This window comes from Syngnathoides biaculeatus, chromosome 1, assembly GCF_019802595.1.
Source record: "Syngnathoides biaculeatus isolate LvHL_M chromosome 1, ASM1980259v1, whole genome shotgun sequence".
NCBI lineage: Eukaryota > Metazoa > Chordata > Actinopteri > Syngnathiformes > Syngnathidae > Syngnathoides > Syngnathoides biaculeatus.
Window position 1 is genome coordinate 2,798,320 of NC_084640.1, and position 27,923 is coordinate 2,826,242.

The window sequence follows — 27,923 nt, forward strand, 5'->3', positions numbered from 1 at the left end:
TCATGTTTCAAAATCAAACTTTTATTTGACAGTACAAATAAAATGAAACTTGGGCATCTTCACTCCCCTTCCAAAACTTCACTACTTCTCAGTAGTATGAGATCTCAAAGAAATCTTATTCCTCGTCTCGTCAGGTGAAAAGTGCCACTCTCAACGAAGCAAAACTATAGTCAAAGAACGAAGAGATTGTCGCTTCACAACTATAGTCCACCTGTGAAACACCTAACATATATTGTTATAGGAACACAAACTGTAAAAAATATGCATCATTTTCACTCAAAAAGTGAAACTTCATGTGGTGCTTTAAGATGGGAGATTGGTTGGTATGAAATGAAGCAGTAATAACTGCTAACTAGAAAAAGAAATGGCAGCAGGAACAGCAAATGCTTTTTGACACACTCCAGGCTAAGTTTAGTGTACAATTTACAATCTGTGGCGACCTATGTATGATGCTTGACTGCATCCACAGTTGCATACCATTCACACACTTTGAACAGTATCAAAAACTGATGGACGACCTAATTACTGCAAAGCTCCAAACTCTGTGAAAAGATGCATGTATGTATATTTATGTGTGTGTGTGTGTGTGTGTGTGTATATATATATACATATATATATATATATATATATATATATATATATATATATATATATATACATATATATATATATATGTGTGTGTATATATCCACCTCTTATTTTCTTTAATCTTCTGTCTTCAGGACTTATCCACCTCTTATTTTCTTTAATCTTCTGTCTTCAGCCCTTTTAGGAGCCTCTGCTTTCTTTTGTGGTGACACCTGCAGGCCGCTCTCCTCTCTTTTTTGAGATTTGACATGATTTCTGATTTGTCAGCTCTGAGAGACTTCCCCCTTTAGCCTTTTCATATTTGACCTCCTACAGCACAGAATGTACCTTTATTCCAATACTACAGTCAGTACCATGGAGGAGGGAATGGTCTCTTGGGAGCAAACATAGGGCCAGGATTCAGACCTCCTCTAGGACCCGGTCTTTTCCCCCTCAGTCTCGGATCAGGTCCGTGAAAATTAGGAAATGGTGGACGTGGGGGACCCCTGGGGAATGGGCGATAGCCAGGACGGGGAACCCGCTGCAGAGGTCGCGGACCAGGGGGACGCATCTCAAAATGAAGTGGTGGCGGTGGACGTCTGGGCGCATAGTGAGGATGAGAGGGACCCTGTCTTTGGTAATCCTGGCTCTCAAAAGCATCTGGTGAGGGTGAGGAAGGTGAAGCAAAGCGTCCTCTGCCTCTGGAGAGGTTATGTCGAGGGCTGCCCCGTTGGTAAAAATGGGCCTCAGGGTGGTTGTAAGGATTGTTCTGAAAATGAGGGCCAAGGCAGGGGTGGATGTCTTCGTGGTAATTCTCGTGGTCTTTTGGATAATGCACGTTGTCTGGGGTAGAGTCTTGATCCTCGGAGTGATCATACAATGATTCATCTGGATGAAAGACTGACTTATGTCCATGGTCGTGGACGACCATTCTCAGCAAACCTCTGCGTTGACTGGGTTCGCTCATGTCTGCGTGGGGTGCCGCCTGCTGCCCTGGGAGAGTCATTGCTTGGCTGTTTCCGGAAACTGTTGTGAGGACATTTGGAGGAGGAGGTAACTTTGGGACGGGAGGAAGGGTGTTTCTAAAGAAATCTGAAGATTGTTGAAACACTTGAGGTTCTTGAGTTTGTTCTGCTTGGTACTCAAATGGGCTTGTTGTCAGGTTATTCGCAGGCATCTGAACATTGTAGCCTGTCGTTTGCTGACCATACCAACCATGATCACCCATCCCCTGAAAGTCCTCTATAGGTTGTGTGCTGCCTGCACTGCCCTGGGTTGCAGGACCTCCACCTTGCGTAGAAATTGGCTGATACTGTTCCACAGGAGTTGACATACTGTTTTCACTGTATTGGTATGGTTGGTAAAGTTGTCCATTCTGAGCGATATCTGGTTGAAGGTGGCCTTCCAGGTTGATGGTTTCTGGGTTCTGAGAAGTATTTTTAAGGAATGCAAAGGGATCTGGCATCCCAGGTTCTGCATTTGCGCTTGAAGATTTTGGTATCCCCAAAGGCGCATCCATGACCTCATCTTGGGTTGGAGTGCCTCCACCCTCATCACGCACTGGTGTCCCATCCTGCGTGTCCGTTGCTGTTACAGGACTCAAGTTCTCTACCCTATTGACTTGGTTTATGGTGAAACCAAGGTCAAAGCAGTTAAAAACAGGATTGCCATGCAGGAAGTTGTGAATTTTGGATTCTAAACTGTCTGGTTTTACCATTTGTGTTGTCACGGCTGTCAAGTTCATATCTCTGGGTACATCCTGCACAGAGGCAGAGGTTGGCCTGTTCTCAGTAAGCATTTGGGAGGCTGTGCTCAGCTTTACAGTGATGTTTGATGGTGAAGAAGGCACCAGTGTAGCAGAGGAGGAAGTGGAGCTTTGATTGGTAGCTGCTGGAGCTGATGTGAATGAGGGTAAGGGAGGAGTCTTGCCTGTATTGGAGGACTCTGCTGGGACATTTGCAGCAGGGCTGCTCAGATGAGAAGTGATGCCTGATTGAAGAGAAGTCAAATATACATTAGTGTATGGTATAAATATAAACTTAAAATATCACTAATGGTGTAAAACATAAAAAAGAAACTCACCATCAAGACTACCTTGACCCTTGACCTTAGACAGAGCACTGATGAGATCTGCAGGACTCATGTCCACTTTTGCCAGGATGTCCACCAAAGAAGTGGCATCTTCAGAGGGAGGAGGTAACGTCTCAGCTGGTAAGTAAGGGTTAGCTGTGGTAGGACTCTCCACTGGGGGCCCTGCATTGCAGCAAGGGATACTTACAATAGGCTTATTTTTAAAAATACATTGACTTAGGGAGATTCCTTGTTAATCATATAAAAAATTACAATAAATTCTGTTGTGCAAAAATACAACAGTTGCACTGCATGTATGATTTACTCCACATGGTTTGAGTGACACAATCCCAATTTGTGCCCCAATGTGGCACAATTTAGATATCAGTCATGGCAATGTACCACAAAAAAAAAAGCATGATATTGGATATTGTCAGACTGGAATCAGGCCCCTTTCAAATATGGATAAGAATCAGAAGTTGAAATGCGGAAATTAGGGACAGGAATTGATAATTAAAGGAAGACTTTGTCGAGACTATTTGGAATGGGAGCACACATTAAGTCAGTAGATGAGGGTTCAGTGTTTCTTTTAATGCTGTGTGTTATCCGCAGATTTAACCGAGAAACATCTGTAAATTGGAAAAGTATTATCAAAATTCCTCTCTCGGTCAGACATTCCAATGAGACGGCTGGAAAACTGACAGCCAATCAGCGTTTGCCACGCCTGCAGTGCTTCCCGTTCAGACCCCCCATTGCTCGCTGATACGTTTCACCGAACACAGAATGTCCACTATCTGACATTTTGTGGAGGATTTTTGTGAAAAATTACAAACAAACAAAACAAAAATAGCATGATGTACAATGTTCAAGCCAGTGCGCTTGAGCCCGAATATACACATCCAACACTTGACGTGTTATAGAAGGGGCGTGGCACTAACGACAATAACAGTCCAGATATAGAAATTGTACAGCAAGCGCGGCCAGACTCTCCCCCCCCCCCCCCCCCCCCCCCAAATTCTGGCGTGGGGGGTGCAAGCACGGATCGCCATAAATAGTAACCAGGAAGTGTTGTGTGCTCAGAGCCAACAAAGCAAGTGTAATAGCGATTACTACTCCCGCCATTGAGCAAATAAAACAAAAATAACAATGTACAATGTTCAAGCGTTTGCGCCAGAATGCACATAGGCAGAAGTTAATGTGTCGGGAGGAGCATGGTGTTGACGACAACAATAACAGTCCCCATTATATGGACTGCGGAGATTTGATGCTTTTGTGAGGAGTTGGTTTCAATGTAGAGATTATACAAGCAGGCGTGGCCAGCCTTTTTTTTTTTCCCTTCAACAAATTGTACTTTTCAAGGACTCCGTTTCTCACGTTCAACCAGCGGCGGGGATGGGGGGGAAAGGGAGAGTGCATGCGTGCATCGCCGTAAATAGTAACCGGAAGTGTTGTGTGCTTACACGTATATATCCATCCATCCATTTTCTTAGCCGCACGATAGTTGCAGGAATGCTGTAGCCTATCCCAGCTGTCAATGGGGAGGAGGCAAGTTTACACAGACGCAGACATGGGGAAAAACATGCAAACTCCACATACGTAAGTCCAGTATTGAAAAGCTGCACCACCCTCATAACGTATGTTGTTGCTTATACAGTATTAGCACGAGAGGCTATAACTCAGCAGCTAATAACCAGCAATGATTAGATGAGTGCAAATTTCCTGCTGGTGAATGAGCCTCAACTGTGACAGCCACAGCTGTATATCCTGTCAGGTTAACCCCATGGGAGGTTAAAGAAGGAGAAATTTGGGTGCGTTTTCTCAGTTTTGTTGCACAACACGTCAGCATCTTGGCTTAACTAGAATGAATTGTCTGTAATGCTACACACCGTAGACGTCGGGGCGGAGTCAAGGATGTTTCTTCCGTGTTTGGCTCTGAAAGATGGCACATATCCAGATTTTGCTTGGATTTCAAATATGTTCTTTATTTTCAATTGTCCAAAACATATGTAATAATAATATTACTTCACATTGGAGGGTTTATTGTACATATGAATTTTGGGGAGAGTCTTCCTTTAAGCAATACTGTTCATCGATTTGATTCCTTATCTATTCTCTTTTGGTTCAAGCTGCAGCATATCCAGTATGAATTTATAATCTGTAATGTATCATAATGGATTAAAAAAAAAGTAGACAACTTCTCAAAGTACGTCATGGGAAAAACAAAACTAAATCTTAAAGGGCCACTGTTGTAAAATGCACGATTTTTAGTATGTTACTAATGAAAAAAACGGCAGCCGGTACGGAGCCATGCGTTTTTTTCCCCTCCACCACAAAAAGATTTTGATGAGTATGGCTTTTTGTAACTCCCCCTATGAAAATCCTCACAAGGTATTTGTTTTCAAGAAGAAGCAAGAAGTTATGTACACGGCGGTAGCGCACTCAAACAGACTTTTGTTTCTGTTAGTTTTACCTGCAGGAAGGGTAGGTGTTTGCTCCTTCGTGTTAGCCAAAATGCGGCCTCGTTACATTGCTGGATATTGCTCAAACACTTGGGAGGATGGATTTGCCCTTCATAAGTTTCCAAGAGATCCGGTTCGTCGTGAAAAATGGATTGCACGAGTGCAAAGGACGAGAGCTTCGTGGGTTACAAATGACAGGTAAGTGTGTACAGAGCTACTAAAAAAAACAATAGTTGGGGGGTAGGATGTAATCCTCTCAGAACGTAACAAAGGCTCCGCATCGATAAATCAGAGGTGCTAAATGTGTTGATGTGCCCGTCGGTGCCGATCACGGCTTCGGCCGGGGTGGGTCATCTACGCCATGCGGAGATGGATCAGACGGGGAGGTGTTTTGGCCGCATGCGGTTTGGCCGTGAGCCGCATATCATCTAAACATGGCTCGAAACAATAGGGTAATATTGCCCCGGTCACGTCACTCGTTTATGAGATGTTCTCTTCTTTGAAAAGAGCTTCCGTGTCCCATAGTAGGTGGCCGGACGAGCCGCCGCCAAAGGTGTGCCTCGCAGACGAGCACGGCTTCGGCCGGGCTGGCTAATATATACTGTCTTAGAGTTTGTTGTTACTTTGAAGTGATCCGTGTATCATCTAAATATGGCTCGAAACAGTTGGGTAATATTGCCCCGGACACTTCACTCAATTGTGAGATGTTCTCTTCTTTGAAAAGAGCTTGTGTGTCCCGTACTAGGTGGGTGGACGAGCTACTGCCGAAGCCGTGCCTCGCAGACGAGCACAGCTTCGGCCAGGCTGGCTCATACATACTGTCTGGGAGTCTGTTGTTAGTTAGAAGTGATCTGCATATCATCTAAACATGTCTCGAAACGTCTAAACATGTCTCGAAACGGTCACTTCACTCGATTGTGAGATGTTCTCTTCTTTGAAAAGAGCTTCTGTGTCTGAAGGGGCGTGTCCCATAGTAGGGGGCCACAGCGAGTTTTCAATGGCGAATGTCCGGGGTGATGTCACAGGCAGTAGATGCAGCCAATATGGCGACCACTTGGATGTCAAATGACACTTCCGCAACTTTGCACATGGATGCGCTCTTTGCGCATATTTATTTTTTCATATAGACGTTGAAGGGAATATTATATGTAATTTCTGAGTCGCTTCAACTCCGATACCAAAGACGACGACTGTATTTCAGTGACCACTGTGTTTGAGACGTTTTACTGCCGTATTACAGTCACTGTTTGGAAACAAGCTATGTATATAAACATTTACAAAGTCTTTCTGTGTGACTCTCTCTATTCACAACGTACCACTAAGTACGGTATACATCCATTGCATATGGTCAGGTGCGGCTCGTAGGGGGGGGGGCTCCACAGAGTGGCGGCAGTTTATTATCAAGTGCCCGCTGTTGTCTGGAAAATACGGTACACACTGTAGTTTTTTCAATTTGCTCACTGTGGTGGTGTAGACGCATGGAATCAGTTGAGCTTTTTTCCTCATGTTGTGTAGCAATCATTGGCTCTATGCATTCTGTGGTGCAAGTAAGGTAATGTATCTTAGATTTATTTATTTTTTTTGCTCTTCATCAGCCCTCAGATTGGCACCTAAGAAACCAAAAACTGCTAGCCAAGCGATAATATAAAATAACTCACGGCACATGAAAGCAAGCATGGCAGTTAGGTGTATTTTGTAAAGCTTTCTACTGTACATCTGTAATTATATGGTTATATTTTATTTCTGCCCCGTCGCTACTGAGGGGTGGTTTAGTATATTTATAATCCGGTGCGCCTTATATATGCATCAATATTGAGCCACAACAGGTCTCGCAACTTTGGTAAGCAGCCGTCGAGGTTTACATCCTGGCCTCGCCTGTGTGGAGTTTGCACGTTCTCTCCATGCCTGCATGGGTTTTCTCCGGGCACTCTGAATTCCTCCCACATCCCAAAAACATGCAACAATTGGAGACTGTATATTGGCCCCAATTGTGATTGTGAGTGCGACTAGTTTGTTTATATGTGCCCTGCAATTGGCTCGCAACCAGTTCAGGGTGTACCCCACCTCCTGCCAGAATATAGCTGGGGTAGGCTCCAGCACTCCCGCGATCCTTGTGAGGATAAGTAGTTCAGAAAATGGATAGATGGAAACAATGTTAATGCACCGGCCATTTTGTGCCAGAATGAAAACAGTACTGTTTGCTAAAATGCCAAGACACTGCATTCACTACTGAAGACAGCCATGAAATTGCTTCAATTAAGTGTTTGTTTGTTTTTTTACATCCTACAATACTCTACACTTCTTGCGTGTGACATCCACACATTTGTTACTTAAGAGGAACCAGTAAGTGCAATTGTAAGTCAAGCAAATTAACGATTACTACAACTCGAATGACTGATTTTCAATAGCCATCCCTAATTCCAAAGAAACTGCAGCACATACTCCCTTGGATGCATTCTTTCAATGTAAGCCTGATGGCACTTCAATATAAGATTGGCAAAAAATGGGAGTATAGGACATTAAGACTCCCGTTTCATTAAAGATAACATTCGATTAAAGGATCGTAAATTGTCAACTGCTTACCAATGGTGTAAAGGTACTGTACACTATGCCAACGGCTGAAAATCTTTATTTTAAACAATTATTCATAGGGAAGAGGACTCTTCTCACCTGTGTTTTTCATGGCTGCATTTAAACTGTTGAGGATAGAGCCAATTTTACTCAGGTCAACAGTTTCCACACTTCCTGTAAGCGTTGTTTCAGACGGTTCTTTAGAGGATGTATGCTGTGCTGCTGCTACTGATGGCTCTGTGTTTTGAGTGATGGGATTTGATGCCTTCAAAGGGCTGGGACACTTTATTTTCTCCGCAACTGTGAAAGAAAAACAATGGCAATGTGAACAATTACCCATGTGACTATGTCAGCTAAAGATGACAGTTTTTATGCACATTACCAAACTGGAGCTACTGTTTGTTGTTAATGGTTATGGTGCCAGAGTTTTGTGTAGCTAATCAATACCGGTGCCGTTCACCAGAGCTAAAATTGGAACATGACTCCAACTACATCCATGATGAGAGGTCAGATAATTATGGCGTTTACCTCCCTTGCAAGTTTTCACAATGAGACCATTGAATATGTATCTGTGTTACTGTGGAGGAAATTATTATTTGGTCCCTCACTAACTTCATTAATTTACCCATTGAGAAAGACATGAGTGGTCTATAATTTTAATAGTATGTTGCTAATGTTTTCATGGCTGCTGGAAACACAGCAAGAAAAAAAAATTGTAACACTTCACCGTAATGGATTTATAATCCTGCCCCATCTGTCAGATCCCCCTGAAGGCCTTATAGCAATATTTACAGGCCTGTCCGAAGTTTTCCTATGAACACTTACTTTTATGATGCAGAGAATGATTGGGAGAAGGTGATGTGGTCATATTTGCAGTCACTCACATTTGAAAAATGTACAGGTGTGGTCAGTCATGCCCGCAGATATAAAGTTACGGATATGGTCCACCAGCCATGCCTGCAGATATAAAGTCGCAGGTGTGTGTTCTGTTTGTAATTATGAGTGTACCCCTTTAAGAGGGGAGGGGGGCGGTGTGAGATAAACAAGGAAATAGAAGTAGGCTGAGCAGAGACAATATGCTTCCGTGTTAAAAAAAAAGACATCAGGCTGTGGTTCACTGCATTGGATCGGTTTTCATGTGTACTGAGTGCGCGACAAGTGCGCAATTGCGCAGTGGCACATCTTCGCGGGAACATTGGTCAAAACTACACAAAATAAGCAACATCGTTCAATACCTATGTATTTTTACTCATAACAAATCGTGATTTTTCGTGCTCGACTGTGCAGATTTGTGAGTGCGTATGCGCCCGTCAGATCACAGTGACTGAATAAGACAAAAATCCAGAAGTTTGGAATCAATTCAACCCACTTTGTTGGAGGAAGAGGAATTCACCCTAAGAACACCACCACCACCACGATCAAGTATGGAGGTGGTAGCATTAAGCTTTGAGGTAGATTTCTATGCAAAGGGCAGAGGTCAACATCACATTGAAGGCCTTGTATCATGAAATCCTGACAACCTCCTCCTCTTAGTCAAAAAATTTAAATTGGGTCGTTGGATGGAGCTTCCAGCAAAAAGATGACCCAAAGCACACAGTCAGGGAAATGAAACAGTGGCTTAAGATGATCCACATTAAGGTCATGGAATGGCCTAGCCAATCTCTACACCTAAATCCCATGAAAAAACCCATGGACCTTAAACTTCAAGCTGTCAAGGCACAGCACCGAAACCTTGAGGAGAGGATCTGCAAAGAGGAGTGGTCCAAAGTTCCTCAAAGATGTGTGCAAACCTGGTGATTAAGTACAAGTATCATCAGAACTCTGTACTGGACAGCAAAGGATTCTCCACCAAGTCTCAAGTAATGTTTTTCAAGGGGTCAAATACTTACTTCCGTCAACTAATTTCAAATTAATTTGAATGTTTAATGTGATTTTATAGTGTCCCTTCTAAAATCCACCTTCTATTAACATTATTGCCAATTCAAAGTCAGTGAAGGATAAAATATTTACTCCACTTTAAACTCAACAGAATGAACTTGAGAGGGACAGAGAGAGAGAGCGAGAAAGAGGGAGATGGTCAGGTGATTTGAAGTGACATGCTATTCTAAATCAATAGGGTTTAAAGTAAACACCGATTGGGATGACAAATTCTTTTAATTTTTCCACTACCGAAATATAGCTGTATATTTTTAGAGATTATTTATATAAGTTAAAGAAAACTATTTTGTTTGGACCATAATTTGATACACTATCACCACCATACTGTCTGCAAAATATTCTAGGAATGATGATGCAGAAAGGGTGTTGGAAAATTGTTACTGAAAAGAGTTGGAAATGTGATGATGCGCCGCTTTGGGATGCAATTCTCAAACAGGATGGAATGCAAAAAAGGAGGTGAGCATTCATTGCTTTCACAAAGAGAGAAAGTTGACAAAATAGTGGGAGGATGTGGCCAAAAGAGCTGCCATAAGATCTGGAGTTTTTCAAAGACTTTGATCACCACCAGCTCTTGGGAGCGTCACCAGTGTGTCTGCGTATAACCAACCCCTTAAATCCAATGCAGTGCTGACTATCTTTCCTCACCAGGAGCCAAAACAGCCAGATGTTACAATAAAAAACTGAGCAAAATGACAGGAAAGACAGGAGATGCTGACCACGTACCTTGATCAGGCAAATCAAGCAGTGCAGCTATTGTAAACAAACCACCACTACCACACAGTGAGGTAGCAGTAAAATAAAAAAAAAATAATACCAAAATGGGCATGCATATAACTTTCAGTGTGTAACCTCAAAAATGTACTTCTGGAAAAATGGTCATAAATTCCCATCAACACACTCCTAAACCTGAAGAAAACCTTCCCAGAAGAGTTGTTATATACAATTTAATTACATACATGTTACAAAGGATGAAATGATGTCATATTCATGTCATGTCACTTAAGATTCTATTGGAATCAAGGCAGGTGAGCGAAATGTGTGTGTGTAAATAAAACCTCTGATGACTGCCAAAATTTAACGTTTATATTTTTCACCCATTTCTCAACTCAACACTGAGCAGGAACTTCTGTAAAATGCAGTGTAATCCAAGACTTGTGATGCTGCTCAGTGGGGTAAACAATATCTTTTTACAACACGGCAAAAAACTTATTGTACCGATATTATATGAACAGAGGGTTAATGAAGAAAAAAATAACAGAAAATGCTAGTTTATAAAACCTTGAGTTGAACTCTCAAAACATGAAGTTAGCTGTAAAACATCTTTCTTTCCATTCGGTATATGTAAACCAAACCCAACCTATTTTATAGCTCACCTATGATGCCTCCGCTGGCTATTTCATCCTCAGACAGCTCCATGTCTTCCACCTCACGGTTAATGTTATCTTCTCCGAGATTCAACACTTGTTTTGGAGAATCTCCGATTGAGGACAGAGGACTTGGGGCTGGAGGTTCTGCTTCATCATCCATAGCAGAATCATCCACAGCTGGATGAGGTTTGGCCAGTTCTAGGTCGTGGAAAGGGGATTCAGAGCCTGTTGGGGATGGTGCATCAGCAGAGGGCGAAGGAATAGGCGAATCATCCAGGTCTGGTAATGTGGCCTTTAGGTTGTCCAGCTTGCGCTTCAGGTTGGACACTCTGTTAGCAAATGTCTGGTAGGCCTTGTGGGAGGGGTAATAAGCTTTCATGAATTAATTGAGAAAATGTCCCAACAGCTTTTATACACAGGTCACATTATTCATTATTTTCTCTAACACTGCTTCAATGTACTGCAAGTTGACTTCTGTCCTGAAATGTCAAAAGATTTATCATGGTCTTTGTGTAAAACCTTGTATTCCTGTGTTTAAAAAAAAAAAAAAAAAATTAGTTGTGTCATGTATGCAGGTACAGACCCCACCAAAGGTATTGGAATGGCAAGGCCAATTTGCCCGTTTGTTGTATCCTGAAGAAATTTGGGTTACTTTGGTGAAGGCGGCATGGGATCGATTCCCGCTCAGTGATAAGTGTCGATACGTGCCCTGCAAGTGACTGGTGAACAGTTCAGGGAGTAGTCTGCCCTTCACCTGAAGTTAGCGGACAAGTGGCTTGGAAAATGGACATGGATATTAAGAATTCCAGCTTTTATTTTACTGTATTTACATATAGATGTGTGAAACAACTGAGGACAGAGCACCTTTTGCCTGAACCCACCAACTTTTCAAGTGAGCAAAAGTATTTAAATGACGGATGGGGTTTTCTAGTTGCTCATGTGATGCCTTGGAGATTGAGTGCTTCAGCATTAGATAGTGCTTGTTTTCAGCTTTGTGTTTCACCTGTGAAACCTGCATTTGCTGTTCGGTAAATATGAAGGCCATAGAGCAGTCTATGTGTGAAGGGAAAACCATTTGAAGCTGAGAGAAGAGGGAACATTAATCAGTACTATTGCACAAATATTGAGTCTACCCAATACAAGTTGTAAAGTCTTGAAAAATATAAACTACTGGTGTACTGGGAAAAAGACAAAAAGGTTGGCCAAGGGTACCAACAGCAGTTGATGAAAGAAACATGAGAACTGTGAAGAAACAGCCATCACTCTCAAACTCGACAGGGCAGGGGTGAAGGTATCACAATCCATTGTTTGAAGACTTCAAGAGAAGAAATATACAGGCAATACCACATAATGCAAACCACTCAACAGCAACACGAATTATGCGTGATGCGGCTTTTCGGAAATAGGTGAGACAGGTTCTCGGTGGACAGGAGAAGTTTCTAAAAGACTGGACCACAACAGCAAATGTGGTCAGAGATAGCCAGGAGAGTGCTTGGTATGGCTTCTGTCAGGAAAGGAGAGGAGGAGACCTCAAAGTACAGGAAATAATACAAGGAAAGACATTAGCTAAGAAGAAGTGGGACACTGCAAAGACCCAGGAGTGGTGAAATGAATACACTGAGATGTGACATGGGGCAACAGTAGAGGTGCCAAAGGCCAAACATGAGGCATATGCCATGTATGCCAGGTTGGACACTTAAGGAGGAGGAAAGGATCTGGACAGGTTGGTGAAACAGAGAGATAGAGATGGAAAGGATATACAGCAAGTTAGGGTGATTAATGAGAGAATGTGGAAGTGTGATGACCGATGCCAGCAGTGTGATAGACAGATGGAAAAAATATTTAGGGGCATTGATGACTGAGGAAAATGAGAGCAAAGGATGAGTAGAAAAGTGTGGTGGACCAGGAAGTGGCAATGATTAGTAAGGGGGAAATTAGAAAAGCATCTAGGAGAGGTGGGTGTAGAGTTTTTGACGTTCTTAGTCAACTGAATTCTAGCGGGTGAGAAGATGCTTGAGAAATGGAGGAAAAGTGGGCTTGTGCCAATTTTTAAGTAGAAATTTGGAGCAGCTGGAAAGCGTTGGCCTCACAGTTCTGAGGCCCCGAGTTCAATCCCAGCCCTCGTTGTGTGGAGTTTGCATGTTCTCCCCGTGGGTTTTCTCCAGGCACTCCGGTTTCCTCCCACATCCCAAAAACATGGAACATTAATTGGTCACTCTAAATTGTCCCTAAGTGTGATTGTGAGTGCGGCTGTTTGTTTCTATGTGCCCTGCGATTGGCTGACAACCAGTTCAGTGTGTATCCCGCCTCTTGGGCTTACAGCTGGGATAGGCTCCAGCACTGCCCTCAACCCTTGTGATGATAAGCAGCTAAGAAAATGGATGGATGTGATGCAGTGTTGTAACATTTAAGACTGGTGTTGGTCTCAAGAACAAGATAGTGACCGCTCCCCAAGAGAATTGCGGCAGCTCAACTGATTGCCCAGTACCATACTGCAATCTTTGTGCTCATCTATTGAGATTAGGGAAAAAATGAGAATCAAGCAAAAAGCATACTTTAGCCAAGCTGCCTATCCTCACAAGGGTCACGGGAGAGCTAGAGCATATCCCAGCTTGCTTCGGGCAAAAGGCGGACTATACCTTGGACTTGCCACTCAGTCGCAGGGCAGATATTGACACTATCACTGAGCGGGAATTGATCCCACGCTGGACCACTTGGACCAAAGTCAGGCGTGTGCCACTACACAATCGGTGACTCCCATAGTTATCTGTGCCCCTGAATTTAATACTGATCCTAGAATAGAGAGTGACACATGCAACATACACTTATCCCTACCCTTGGATGGAGGAATATATCTTTGTTAGGGTATATAAAGACAGACAGAACAAATACCGTAATTTGTCATATATCATTCATACCACCAAAGTTGACCTAAAAAAAAAAATAAAAAAAATAAATCAGGAAAACCTTTCTACTAATGTACAATGTGCACCACCAATTTTTTTCTATCTATATGCTCAAAATATTAGGAATTATCTGTATTTCTATTTTGCTAGGTTTTTACTTTTGTTTGTACTTGTATTGTTTTTCAAAAAATTGTCTGTAAAACAATCATTAATATAACCTTTGTAAATACACTGATGTAGCAGTAATGTATATCTCGGGACAGGCCACAGGTCACGCTTGTCCTGGTCCCTGTGATCGTCAGAACAGAATCCCAGTACGGTGTTTGTTCTGTCTTGTTTATATGCCTTTATATACCCTAACAAAGATATATTATGCATCCATCCATCCATTCATCCATTTTCAGAGCCGTTTACCCTCATAGGGGTCGTGGGAGTCCCGGCGCCTATTCCACCTAACTTCGAGGAGGAGGCAGGGTACAACCTGAACTGGTAGCCAGGCAATTGACCCCTCCGTGGATATTGTGCAATCCGCGTCACTGACCAATCAGAGGCCAGAGATCTAGATAAACCAAAGCCCGTTTTTGCTCCCGCCATTTTCTCAGACAATATTGCATGGTCCAGTATAGGTTTAGTTAGCGTTTTATCGCGTATTTGGGTTATTTAACAAAAAATATGGTTAAGAGGTGTAGTCACGGACTTTGTAATAGTGACGACAGGTATCCTGAAAGGCTAGTTGGTGGAGTTCGATTCGTACCCTTTCCAAAACCGAAGGCCCAGTACGAAAAATGCCTTCGATGGATAAAACTTTGTGGAAGACCGCATCATCAACTAAATCCATCTAATATCAACCGGAACACATGTTTGCACGAAGGTATGGCCTATATTTGATTTTCAATACATGTCTCGTATAATTGAATTCGAAGTTCTTCGCTAGCATAACACCGCCACGTGTGAACGACTGACACACTTATTCTTTGTTGAGCGATATTTAACGATGATCGGACTGCACAAACGTATCGATTTCTTGCTGGCTCGCGGCCAAAAGTTAACCAGACTGTGTTTGCACGAAGATATGCCCTAAATTTGATTTTTAATACACGTCTCTTATAAATGAATGAGACGTTCTCCGCTAGCATAACATTGCTGCGTGTGAACGATTGACACACTTATTCTTTGTTGAGCGATATTTAGCGATGATCGGACTGCACAAACGTATTGATTTCTTGCTGGCTCGCGGCTGAAAGTTAACCAGACTGTGTTTGCACGAAGATATGCCCTAAATTTGATTTTTAATACACGTCTTGTATAAATGAATGAGACGTTCTCCGCTAGCATAACATTGCTACGTGTGAATGATTGAATGAAATCAGAAGCATGGCGTCTCTCTCAGTTAAGAATGTATTGTATTTAGAATCTATAATATATCGTTGATTTGAATGAAATGAGAAGCATGGAGTCTGTCTCAGTTCAGAATGTATTGTATTGTATTTGCCATTTTTACTGTTTGTCTTACGTCAGCGCACGTGCCGTGACGTCACTTCAGGAGGCGTGGTTAAGTGCCCTGTACGGAGGGGTCAATTGCAGCTCACAGAGACCAACAACTGTCGCACTCATAATCACACCAAGGGCCAATTTATAGTCTCCAATTGTTGCATGTTTTGGGGATGTGGGAGGAAACTGGAGTCCCTGGAGAAAAAAAACATGCAGGCACGTAGAGAACATGTAAACTCCACACAGGCAGGGTGGGAATTGAACCCCAGTCCTGAGAAGAGTGAGGCTAAAGCTCAAACGAGTTACTCCACCGTGCTGCTAAGATACATTATTTGTTGTAAATGTATAACATTTTGAAAAATTAAGTGAAAGTTGATCATTTCCCCGCAGCACACCAAAAGAGCTCTCACAGCCTACTAATTTGCTACAGCACACTGGTTGGGAATCACTGACATAAACCGGATTTGCTTCCATTGAGCTGCACTATGAGATTGCACTCTGTAATAGCAGACTTACTCAGTTTGGCCTGGATACAGTTTTTTGTAAATTTAATTTATCTATCAATTATGTTAATTTGTTTCATTTTTCACTATAAATAGTTTACATATTTGTTGAAAAATAATTCAATAGGAAGCTTTCCCTAATGAAGAATACCCGTGGTTAATATTTTGTATATATTGATTATAATAATTGTGATTATTATTTGGTCCATAATTGTGCGGCTCTAGATTTTAAGTACTGTTGTTGTATCCTGAGGGCGACGAGTCATTGTGATATAACCTAAAGTATGCAGAAATTAATAAGAATAAATATTAGCACAAAAAAATTATGTTTTAAGATTCTACTTACATTAGCGACAATCTTGACCTCTTTGTACTGCATCTCATAGAAGATATCAGCATTACCCAGGGCTTCAAAAAGAGCAGGTCCTGTTTTGTTTTGTCTATCAAAGAACTTGACAAACTCTTGTAGCTGTATATTGCCTTCTTCAAAGTCCCTGGAGAACTTCTTTCCTCCTGCCTTATCTGAAAGAAAAAGGGGAAATGAAAGTTTTATGTTGGTGTTGATTAAATGAAAGCGGTATCATTTTGGGACCTTTTAGCTTCTTGAGGGCTTCAGAACTGCAAATGTCGACCCTCATAGTTGCCAATTGTTTTTCTCGTATGTCCACATCCTCCAGAGACCTCTTGTATTTAGACAGGTGGTCAATCAAGGACTGGGGCTTGAAAAAACATGAGAAAATGAAAAGTCAAACAAGAAAATGTAAAATTGAAAACCATTCATGAAGTAATTCTTGTGTGGCCAGTTGAGTTTGTTAAAATCTCTATTAGACAAGTAGATTCCTAAAACATACCACAAATTCTGCAACAATCTTGGACCGGCGCTCTGCCTTGGACTCAATCGGAGCTTTAAATCAAAATGAAAATTTAGGTTATGCAACACAGCAAGCCTTGTAGGTTTTCAAAGTCAAACATTGGAAATAACATTCCACTCAGAAGATTATGAGTATCATGATGGCGTGCTTACTTTTTTGCTCCAAGGGTGTCACTGGTGGGGACTCCTCTTTGACTAAGCTGCTCCTGAGCTTAGCTATCAGGGCCTCTGTATACACACTTCTCTCCTGCCATATGGTCAGTATCCTCTCCACGGATTTCATCATCTTGGCATCACCTTCTTGTCTATGTAAGCACAGAACAAGGAAAGACATTTAGGATATTCATAAGACAGTATTACAAATGTTTGACGTTCAGCAGGGGTGTGAGCCATAAATAGGACAGTAGACAGTATTAGAAATGTTTGACGTTCACCAGGAGTTTGAGCCATCCAAATGACCTTTTTAACCTCACAGTAGTATTAGTAGTGATTCCTGTCCACGGCACATTGTTTTGCCTTAGGAGAACATAGGATGTGCCGTAAGAAATCATAGTGCTCTACGGAAAATACAATAATTTCATAAAATTGGTTTGAAAATTATTATTTACATCTTATAATCTATGCCAGCGACCGACAGACTGGGAAAACAATCAAATGCTTTTCCGTTAGATGGCATAAGGTACAGTTTAATAACCTGTGCATCAAAGCAAAAAAGAAGGAGCAAAGTTTAATGTGGGGAAACTACAACAAAGATTGGTACGAAGGAGTAAAAGAGAATTAAATGCTTTCTTCAGTGAGTATCACAACTCCTACATTGCTTTCCTGCCAAAATATTGACATCATTAGACCAAAAAAAAAAAAAAAAGTCATGGTTCCAATTTCCTACATATCAGAACTAGGGTCTTTTTTTTTTTTTTTTTTAAACAAAATACAGTGGAACCTCGGTTTTCAAACGTCTGTTTTTGTACAAATCAGTTTTCAAATGAAAATTTTTAGATTTTCTTGATGTGATTTTTGAACGTCCCGACCAACTGACTCACAACGATTTGTTATTGTGCTTTCGAGCGCACCCCCGAAAAAAACGGAAACAACGTAACGCGCGCGACACAACCAGTTAACCCACACACACCTCTGCACGCGGCCATGTCCCAGTTGTGACTTTTTTTCTTCCAACTGAGCATATTAACCCCCGATCATGGCTCCAAAGAAGCCAAGTGGAACTGCTGGTGCTGAAAAAAGGAAAGTGGTGCGTAAACCTGTCGACTCCAAGAAGGATTTGAATACGAATCTAGTGTGCGCGTTTCTGAGCTATCGAAGAAGTATGGCATGTCGAAATCGACGATCAGTACCATTCTGAAACACAAGGATCCTCAAAGCAAATGATGCTGCTAAAGGAGCAACCACGTTGACCAAGGAGAGGCCACGGATCTTGGAGGAAGTCGAAGAGTTGTGTCTTATTTTTGTAAACGAGGTGCAGTTAGTGGGGATAGTGTTGGCGAGGAAGGGAGGAGATGTCATCTGATGAGGCTGAAGGCAGGAGGGATGTCTCAAGTGCAGATATAAAATCTATCTGCGCTAAATGGGACGACATCCATAATTTTGGAGAAATCCATCTCCCTAACAAAGCAGAATGTTGCAGAGCACTGCAAAATTTCAATGACGTTGTTATGAGCCACTTCAGGAAGGTGCTCAAAAGACGGCAGAAACAGTATACATTAGATTCTTTCTTTGTTAAAAAGGGGCAAGTCACCCCCACCGAAGACATTTGAAACAGTTGTTTTGCATTGTTTTTTTTCTTTTGTTCCATTAACCTTACCTCTAGTTGCAAGTTATTTTTTGTACGTTATGTACTTTCTGTGCAAATAAAAAACTATTTGTTTATTTTTCCCCATTATTATTGTTTGTTTAAAGTTATTCTGCACTTTTGTTAGTAAAAAAAAAAAGGTTCACAAGGTTGGGTGCCAAGTAGCTACAGATACAGCAATGCACTCCCAGCCTAGATCTACTGCTAAAGTATACATTTTAAGCAAAAAATAAATATATTTCTTAAATGATTTAATTATATAAAATATTTAAATGATACATGTATTTCTACTATGCAGTCTATCAGGAAAAGCTAAAAAAAAAAAAAAGCTTTAAAAAAAAAACAACTTTAGGCTTGGAACGCATTATTTCACTTTCCAATCATTGTAATGGGAAAACGTGCTTCGGTTTTCGAACGTTTCACTTTTCAACCGGCCTTCTGGAACGGATTGTGGTCGAGAACAGAGGTAACACTGTATTTTTACTCCGTCCGCAGCACGTGGTGCCGCCATTGTCAGTTATCTTTAAGTCAGGCTGTCTCCTGCATAACCACATCAGAATTCATGAAAGGTTGGGCCAAAAACAAACTGTCAAAAATCAGACATGGCAAAACATGAAAACGTAACTTGACATGCATGACTTAGTAAAGCTATGACATGGGACAAGACAGTTACGCTCGTGAACACACATGCATTTACACACAACAATCTGGCAACAAGTGGCATGAAAAACAAGGTTTAAATACACAACGTAATCGTTGCGCATGAGGAAGTGGCACACGACCACGCCGCTGCCCGCCGCGGCTGCTGTCAAATACCCAACTTAACACGCACGCATTGCCGTGGAGAACCCCGCCCCTGACATCACGTGGTATAAAAATGTTACGGTCGACGGGAATTTTTAGGGTCTTTGGGAAATCTGAACCATAAGCTTCTTCTTTTTTTTTTCTTTTTTTTACGCCTTATTCTTGATAAGCATAAGTGGGCTGGAGTTTCGGATCTTGCTACCTTTAACAAGATAAATGTAAATGTCGTTCTGTTCACTTTTGTTTTTCATGCAAACGAACCCATTAAAATGAAATTGCTGCCAATAAATCATACAGCGGAACACTTTTTGTAGCAAATTGACACCTATCGAGATGCCATAGTTTAGAGACTAAATGATTGAGATAAATTTCCATGGTGGAAAGAAATGAAACCAAAACATCGAAACACAGAAAACAAATATATACTTACTTTATTAGTATAAAAGCCTCAGGGAGCACATCAGCAAATGCAGTACGGTAAACCATTGCGTTTTTCCTTTTACAGTTCTGAATGACATCATTGGCGAGGTAAAACAAGTTGAGCTTGTGGGCTGTGTCAGCTGTCAAAGGATAGACAATATGGTCAGAAAAAAAATTAATGCGCAAAGAGGTCCATACCAAAACACCAAGAACCAGCCCTGTATATTGCGTAAAATGTCCATAAAACGGGAGTTCATATAGTTGATAACAGAAAGCAATGAAAACACTACTGTGGTGAGCAAATAATGACAATGTTGTTTGATTTACTGAATTGTGAACTGATGCCAGTGGAAAAATCCCTGGTGACAAGGGAACAAATCTGCAGTGAACCAATCAGGACACAAAACTAACTTTTGCACTAGTAGCACTGGTGAAACCAACTTTTTTAGTTGGTTCAATTTCTTAAATTGATGATTATTTGTTGACTATTCCATTAATTGTTCCACATCTAATAATGTGCAACACAGATATTATTGAATATGATCTTAATTAAAGCCGATTATGATAACTGGGAAGTATTTTTCCTCCCCAATGCCAGTGCATTTTACCAAGTAATGTTCCTATTGGAATAATATTGGAAAATTTAATATACATTAAACCAATTTAATCATCCTGATTGGATCAGCTGCTCATTTTTAAGTAATCGACCGATCAGTTTTAATTCGCCGATCATTGATTGACCGAGGAAGACACTTCATCTGAGTCACAATCATGCAGTTCGTCTCAATCCATAAAATTTATAAATTTATTTTATGGAGTAGTATTTACATTGTTTTTTCCGTGTCTTTGACGAAATACTGTAAACTATCTAACGACCAATGGTCATTAAAAAAAAAATTAAAACAATGTCGAGAGACAACATGCTGAAAGAGACATGCAATGCACGAATCAGACAAGACGACAAAATTGCTTTAACGATTGCACTCTGTCAGATTACTGCAATAAAATCTTGTATTCCGAGACCACCGCATCCGTTTTTTTTTTTACCATCATTGGGCTTTATCAATGGACTCAAATGCGACTGGATACAATGGATCGCATCTACTATATTATAAGAAGAAAATGGGGGAAGAACCTGTTGGTTGCCACCAGTGGTCAGGACAGGGAGGACATTTGTGTAAGGCTTGCTTGTTTTGCTTTGTTCTATTTTCACGTAAATTTTAAATAAGATACGGCTAGCAAGCCATCAACAAAACATTATGTAGCCTTGCAAGCTAGTGCTAGCACTCGTGTATGTGTGTTAAGATGCTGCCGCTGTGTTAACCCAATGACCTGACCAAAGCAGCGAATTTTGGAGCCAAGGCACATACCGATACGTTACAACTGAAAAATGTCACAGCACACCAACAAACAAAAATGTCACAAAAAGGAGATACATTAATTAATTAATGCATGTACTTACTGCTATCTAACAGAAGACCATTAATTTGTTGTCTGTTACTATCCCTCACTGGGATAAATACATGAATGAAGATACATTATTTATTGTAGATATATATTTTTGAACAATTAAGTACACAAGTATATAGAGTATATGAAAAGGTGAGTTAAACAAACAATGCCCCATCTTGTGATCGGATCAGTGATCGATTATAATTTTTTTTTTTTTTTAAACTCAATGAGAGATGGGCACCAACAGTCCTGATCGTGTAAAGTCTAGAAATTAATATAGCTCTCTGTATAAACCCTGCTAATGCCTGGATTAGACTAGGAGACAAATTTGGTTTTGGTGCCACATCATCACCAAAACTGTACCTTTGTTCATTTCATCTGCTCACCCCTCCTTTTGACCTTGTGTGTTTTCTAACAAAAATTGAAGCCATGAATTGTATAATGTTGATTGTATAGACTCATAATTATATGATAATTATATGAGTCTATACAATCAACATTATACAATTTATTTATATGAGTCTATACAATCAACATTATACAATTTATTTATATGAGTCTACTTCAGATAAGAGCTCTCCCACGGGACGAATTAAACTTATATCTCAAAGTACCACTGTGCTTTTAATACAATACCGCTTGCAAGCAGGCAACATAATGTTATGTAGCCTAGCAAGCTAGCACTAGCTCTAATATTGGTATTTAAACAAGCTGGAATTCTGTCCAGTCATACTCTAAAGCAAGGATGCTTCATGTGCTGATCGGCAGTTTTGGTCGATCGCATGACTGCGTGCCAAAAAAATAAATAAAAATAAGACGCCTGACGTGGATCATTGTCCTGTTGGTTAGATTGATGTGCGTCCCAGTCTCACTCAGGTCTTTTGCAGACTCCAACAGGTTTTCTTCCAGAATGGTCCTGTATTTGGCTCCATAAAACTTCCCATCAATTTTAAACATCTTCCCTGTCACTGCTGAAGAAAAGCAGGCCCAAACCATGAGGCTCTCACCACCATGTTTGACAGTGGGGATAGTGTGTTCAGGGTGATAAGCTGTGTTGCTTTTACGCCAAACATATTTTGCATTATGGCCAAAAAGTTCGATTATGGTTTCATCTGACCAGAGCATCTTCTTCCACATGTTTGGAGTGTCTCCCAGGTGGCTTGTGGCAAACTTTGAATGAGACTTGTTACGGATATCTGCGAGAAATGACTTTCTTCTTGCCATTCTTCCATAAAGGCCAGATTTGTGCAGTGTAAGACTGATTACTGTCCTATGGAGAGAGTCATGATGACAAATAGAATCCATCTTTGTGTAAGCAAGTCTCCGTATAAATGCACCTGCTCTGTGATAGTGTCAGAGTTCTGCTTAAAGTGCAGAGAGCATCATGAAGACCAAGGAACACACCGGGCAGGGTTAAGAGGTTGTGGAGAGGTTTAAAGGCGGATTTGGATACAAAAAGATTTCCCAAGCTTTAAACATCTAAAGGAGCACTGTGCAAGGAATCATATTGAAATGGAAGGAGTATCAGACCACTGCAAATCTACCAAGACCCGGCCATACCTCTAAACTTTCACCTCAAACAAGGAGAAGACTGATTAGAGATGCAGCCAAGAGGCCCATTATCACTCTGGATGAACTGCAGAGATCTACAGCTGAGGTGGGAGAGTCTGTCCATAGGACAACAATCGTACACTCCACAAATCCGGCCTTTATGGAAAAATGGCAAGAAGAAAGCCTTTGCTCGAAGATATCCATAAAAAGTCTAGTTTAAAGTTTTCCACAAGCCACCTGGGAGACGCACCAAACATGTGGAAGATGGTGCTCTGGTCAGATGAAATCAAAATCGAACTTTTTGGCCACAAATCAAAACAATATGTTTGGCATAAAACCAACACAGCTCATCACCCTGAATAGACCATCCCCGCTGTCAAATATGGTGCTGGCAGCCTCATAGTTTGGGCCTGCTTTTCTTAACCAGAGACAGGGAAGATAGTTAAAATTGATGGGAATATGAATGGAGCCAAATACAGGACCATTCTGGAAGAAAACCTTTTGGAGTCTGCAAAACACCTGAGACTGGGACGGAGATTTATCTTCCAAAAAGACAATGATCCAAAACAAAGCCAAATCTACAATGGGATGGTTCACAAATAAAAATATCCAGGTGTTAGAATGGCCAAGTCAACGTCCAGACCTGAATCCAATCGAGAATCTGTGGGCAGAGCTGAAGACTGCTGTTCACAAAAGCTCTCCATTCAACCTAACTGAGCTTGAGCTGTTTTGTAACAGGGTTCATACTCAGTCTGACCCAAAAAAAATTAAGGGCTTTTTAGGGGCATTCTTAGGGGCTGACACGAAAAATTTAGGGCCGACACGGAAAAAATTTAGGGCTGACACGAAAAATTTAGGGCCATCGTGGGAAATCAAGAGTAAGGAAAAAAGACTCACCCAATGGTGCCATCAATCGTTCTTGGTTCATCAAATGTTCCGGTACCTCAGTACCTGTGACAGTGATCACGTGTCGCCCCTTGTGGTAGTTCTCATTGACATGAACACTGTCAATGTCTTCACATAACAGTCTACAGAAAAACAGATTCTAACTACAATTATAACTATATACACAAATGTCTTCTACTGATGACTGTGTCAGTACCACTACTCTAGCTCCTTGAGCCTACCCAGTGCCTCCTCTATTTGTTGCTGCAGAGGTGCCAAAGTGGCTCTCTTGTCCTTTGCTCTCCCTCTGAGTGCATTGGCCTCGGTGATAAACCTCAGATTCCTCTTTTCTTCTGCCTCCTCACACAGCCTGTCAGCCTTCTCAATAAGCGTAGATATGTCAGTCTCTATTCTGGCTTTTTTGGCTTTGAGGCAGTAGAGATGGCAGCGATGCCAAATGTAGCCAGGTACGAAGTCTTCCTTTCCCTACAGTGGTGGTTTTTAGCAATGTCACTGTCTGGGAACATGACTGCAAACACTTTGGAATTATTTTCACAAGATTTGTAACTGTAATGGCTGCAGATCACTTTTAAAGTCCACACGATCTCTGCCTTTAACGAGTCCGTCTTCGTGTATTGAACTACGTTCATAAAGCCTGACTTCCGGCGGGTCGAAGTCGGTGACTGGACAACTTTAGGAGCGCATGCACTGCCAGTACCACTGCCTGAAGTTGATGCTTTACTATCTTGATATTTTAGAAACAGATTCATACCAACGGAAGATGAGAGAGTCTTCGCCAAATCAGGGCGTCTCCTGTTTTTCCGGTGCGACTCCAGCGCTTTGACGCCCATCTTTTCAATCTGGTAACTCTGCTTGCACAGATGGCAGTAAAACATGTGCCGAACTTTTGGATCTCGACAAACCCAGCTTCCGAACTCCTTACTTTCAACCCAAGCATATTGAAAAATGCACTTCCCCATGATACAAGTAGGATCCATGAAAGAACAACGCTACGTCACAATGAAGATGAAGTGAAATGCCTACTCACGGAAACAAACAATGGAATATCGACAAGATGGTGACAAGTTGTCAACACGGTAACTTCCATTGACAATTTCCAACTGTTTTGGACGCCAGACGGATCGCTATTTTTTAAAAATAATTTTTTTTTTTTTAGGGAGAATTTTGGCGGTAGAGGTCCTCCCTTTGATTTCTTTTTTTTATTTAAGGCCTTTTTAGGGGCTTGACCGGTTTTCGCGGATTTTTAAGGACTTTCAGCAGCCCCTAAATGCACCTTCGAAAATTTAGGGGTTTTTAGGGACTTTTAGGGACTTTTAGGGCCGCGTGCGAACCCTGTGTAAGGAAGAATTTCAGTCTCTCGATGTGCAAAACTGATAGAGACATACCCCAAGCGACTTGCAGCTGTAATTGCAGCAAAAGGTGGCGCTACAAAGTATTAATGCAAGGGGGCAAATAATATTGCCAACCCCCAGTTTTCAGGTTTTTATTTGTTAAAAAAAGTTTAAAATATCCAACGAATTTCATTCCACTTCACGATTGTGTCTCACTTGTTGATTCTTGACAAAAAAAAAATTTATATCTTTATGTTTGAAGCTTCAAATGTGCTGAAAGGTTGAAAAGTTCAAGAGGGCCGAATACTTTCACAAGGCACTGTATATCTACACAACAAGACAATATCCCACAAGAAGCTGAACAGTAAATTAATTCACAACAGGTGTTTTACTCTTGAATGGACCATTACATTTCCTGGTATAGTTAGAATTAATCGAGAAACGGTATCATGCTGTTCACATTTTAACATTATGGAGCAAGACGGGACATAACTGCCGATCAACAGTACTTCACCATTTCAAGGCTTTAAACACAATGTTCACAGAGGGAACTGCACATCTTGCACATCTGTGACTCTTATCAGGATTAGTTCCCAACCTCAGAGTGTCACAGTGTGTCATCAGAAGGTTGCAAATTAGATAGAGACTGAAATAGTCACAGAAAGGCAAAGAAGTAGATGCCCTTGGACGTTTTTATAGGTCTAAAATCCAAGAATTCTACCATTTAAATCCTGGTTGGAGAAGAGTAAGCTGCGCAAAAAGTACTGAAAAACTGTCATTGGACAAAGTTCACCTGCAAAAGTTACACTAGCATTTTAAGTTGATCTTGAAAGTTAACCCAAAGTCCAATGTCCCGAGCTTTCTGTGTGTAGACTACGTACAGTAAAGATTGTCAGGAGAAATTTCTGTTGAAAGTTACATCTTTATTGTCTCGTCATTTGGCTCTGGAATCTCTCTTGTTCCTAATATTCTGAGCAAGAGGTCTGATGTTTTTATTTCACACGCCATTTGCGAAAATACACATAAATCTAGTTAAACATGACAAAGGTTACATGGACTGTGAGATGCTAGGGAAAATATGCATGCATTCCATTCCACCAAATTTGATAAACCCATTACTACTTGCCAAATTTTGTTCCATTAAGCCCTTTTTACTAGTGTCGACGAGGTTTGGCAACGTTGGCTGCTGGGGCAAATTTTTTGACAGTTTAAAAATCTGGCCAGACATCCACATCAAACACATCTTGTCACATTTGCCCATCAAGTCAATCCAGCATTATTGCAACGTCAATTTTGTGTAATCCATAGTGACCAAAAATGTGATTTGCTGTGTCTCATGGGGAACATCATAGAAACATTGTATTAAGAAAAGGGGTATAAAATGGGTATAGACATTTTTTTATTTCAAGGCCGATAATGATATTTGGCACTAACAGTGTTATATGGGACATCAGATTTTAAAATAAATGAATTAATTTAAAAAGACAGGTGCCATTGTTACTCAAAATACTAAATATTAGTGCCAATAATCAGTTCACTAATCCAAAAATTGGTCTATCTCTTGAAAACTTTAACAATATGTGAAGTATGGGCAATCACATTTAAAGATTGTCACTTATCAAAGTTGGGGCAGTTTTTTTTTTTTCTTTAATTCTTTATTATAGATCAGTTAGCTTTTCATCAAAATTTAACAATCAACTCTTAACACTAAACGTTAAAACTCAATTAAAATGTTAAGACACTGCCTGTAGCAATGTAGAAGCTTCCATGATGGTGTCAGTTTAATCCTATACCACCTATATTATATTTAGATTAATTTTGGGAAAAGAGGTTTTGAAATTAAGACAAATCAGAGGTTGATTAGTTCTACGGAACCCATTATGGCACACAATAGACTGCATTGCTCTTATTAGTTAGTAGTTACGTGACTGGATTAATATGTACCATTTTTGGTTGATACTTATACTTATTTCAGATTCAATCTGTGTACATTTGATCCAACATTAGTGGTTAGAGAGCCAGTTGTCGAGTACTTAAGACTGTACTTCACTGTCACTCAAGCGTTACTTTGGAAACGGCCAAACTAATACAGCATTGTATACATCGCAATCGTCTTCATTAATTAGTTTGTACAGTTGTCCAAATAATACAGCAAAAAATTATACGACTAAGCAATTTGAGCAACTAGTTGGTTATCACCGTCATGGAATAAGAATGTTACTCCTACTTACATGTCTTCAAACACTTGCTCCACTGTCGCACTATCATGCTGTGGTACTTCTTATAGTCGATACACCACGTTGACAGCCCTTGAATGGAATCCATTGTGTTCGTCACGTTCAGTAACTTTTTGTCCAGTACAGCCTCAAAAGAGGCACCAGCATCGCGCCCTCTTCCCACTTCCATGTCGAGTTGCTTGTTTTTGTCTTTTTAACGTTGTCCTGGTTAAAACGCATTCAAGTTAGCTATGGCGACCACTAGGTTAGAAGGCTAGCTTAACGTAGCACAGAAACGGTCGCGGTGAACGGCCATTGCCATGTTACAAAAGAGCAAATAGTACGCGTTAAACTTTCTGTGTCTAGTAATTACATGCAATTGATGGGTGTATAAAAGCAGAGCGAGTCGGTAAGGTATCAGTTCAATTTTCTACCCCCAAAAAATATATACAGCTTGCGCCCAATAACTGGGACGACTTCGTGCGTTGCAGTACTTTGTACTATTAAGCCAGCAATTTCGCGTTGCTAGCCGGAAAATGCAACTGAAACACCAATCGAAGACGGATATCCGTTTGTGGTAGCGCAATAGCTCCGAGATATGCCATTAGAAAAAAGTGATGTTTATATTTTCTATGACATCGTTAACCTTGGCTTACACAAAACAAGTTTGCTCTCATCTTACATGTCTATGACGTT

The 27,923-nt window shown here is 41.0% G+C and overlaps 1 protein-coding gene across 1 annotated transcript; it reads right to left on the reverse strand.

The window, feature by feature from the left end:
- rprd2a (regulation of nuclear pre-mRNA domain containing 2a) lies at positions 1-27,810 on the reverse strand. Its single transcript, XM_061825443.1, has 10 exons — positions 27,243-27,810; positions 19,782-19,911; positions 16,897-17,048; positions 16,724-16,776; positions 16,465-16,591; positions 16,219-16,394; positions 10,979-11,324; positions 7,767-7,967; positions 2,650-2,820; positions 1-2,556 (listed from the first exon to the last, which is right to left on the reverse strand). The coding sequence occupies exons 1-10, from the start codon at positions 27,415-27,417 to the stop codon at positions 935-937; spliced, it is 3,153 nt and encodes a 1,050-aa protein (XP_061681427.1). The 5' UTR covers positions 27,418-27,810; the 3' UTR covers positions 1-934.
- Positions 27,811-27,923: the final 113 nt, after the last annotated feature.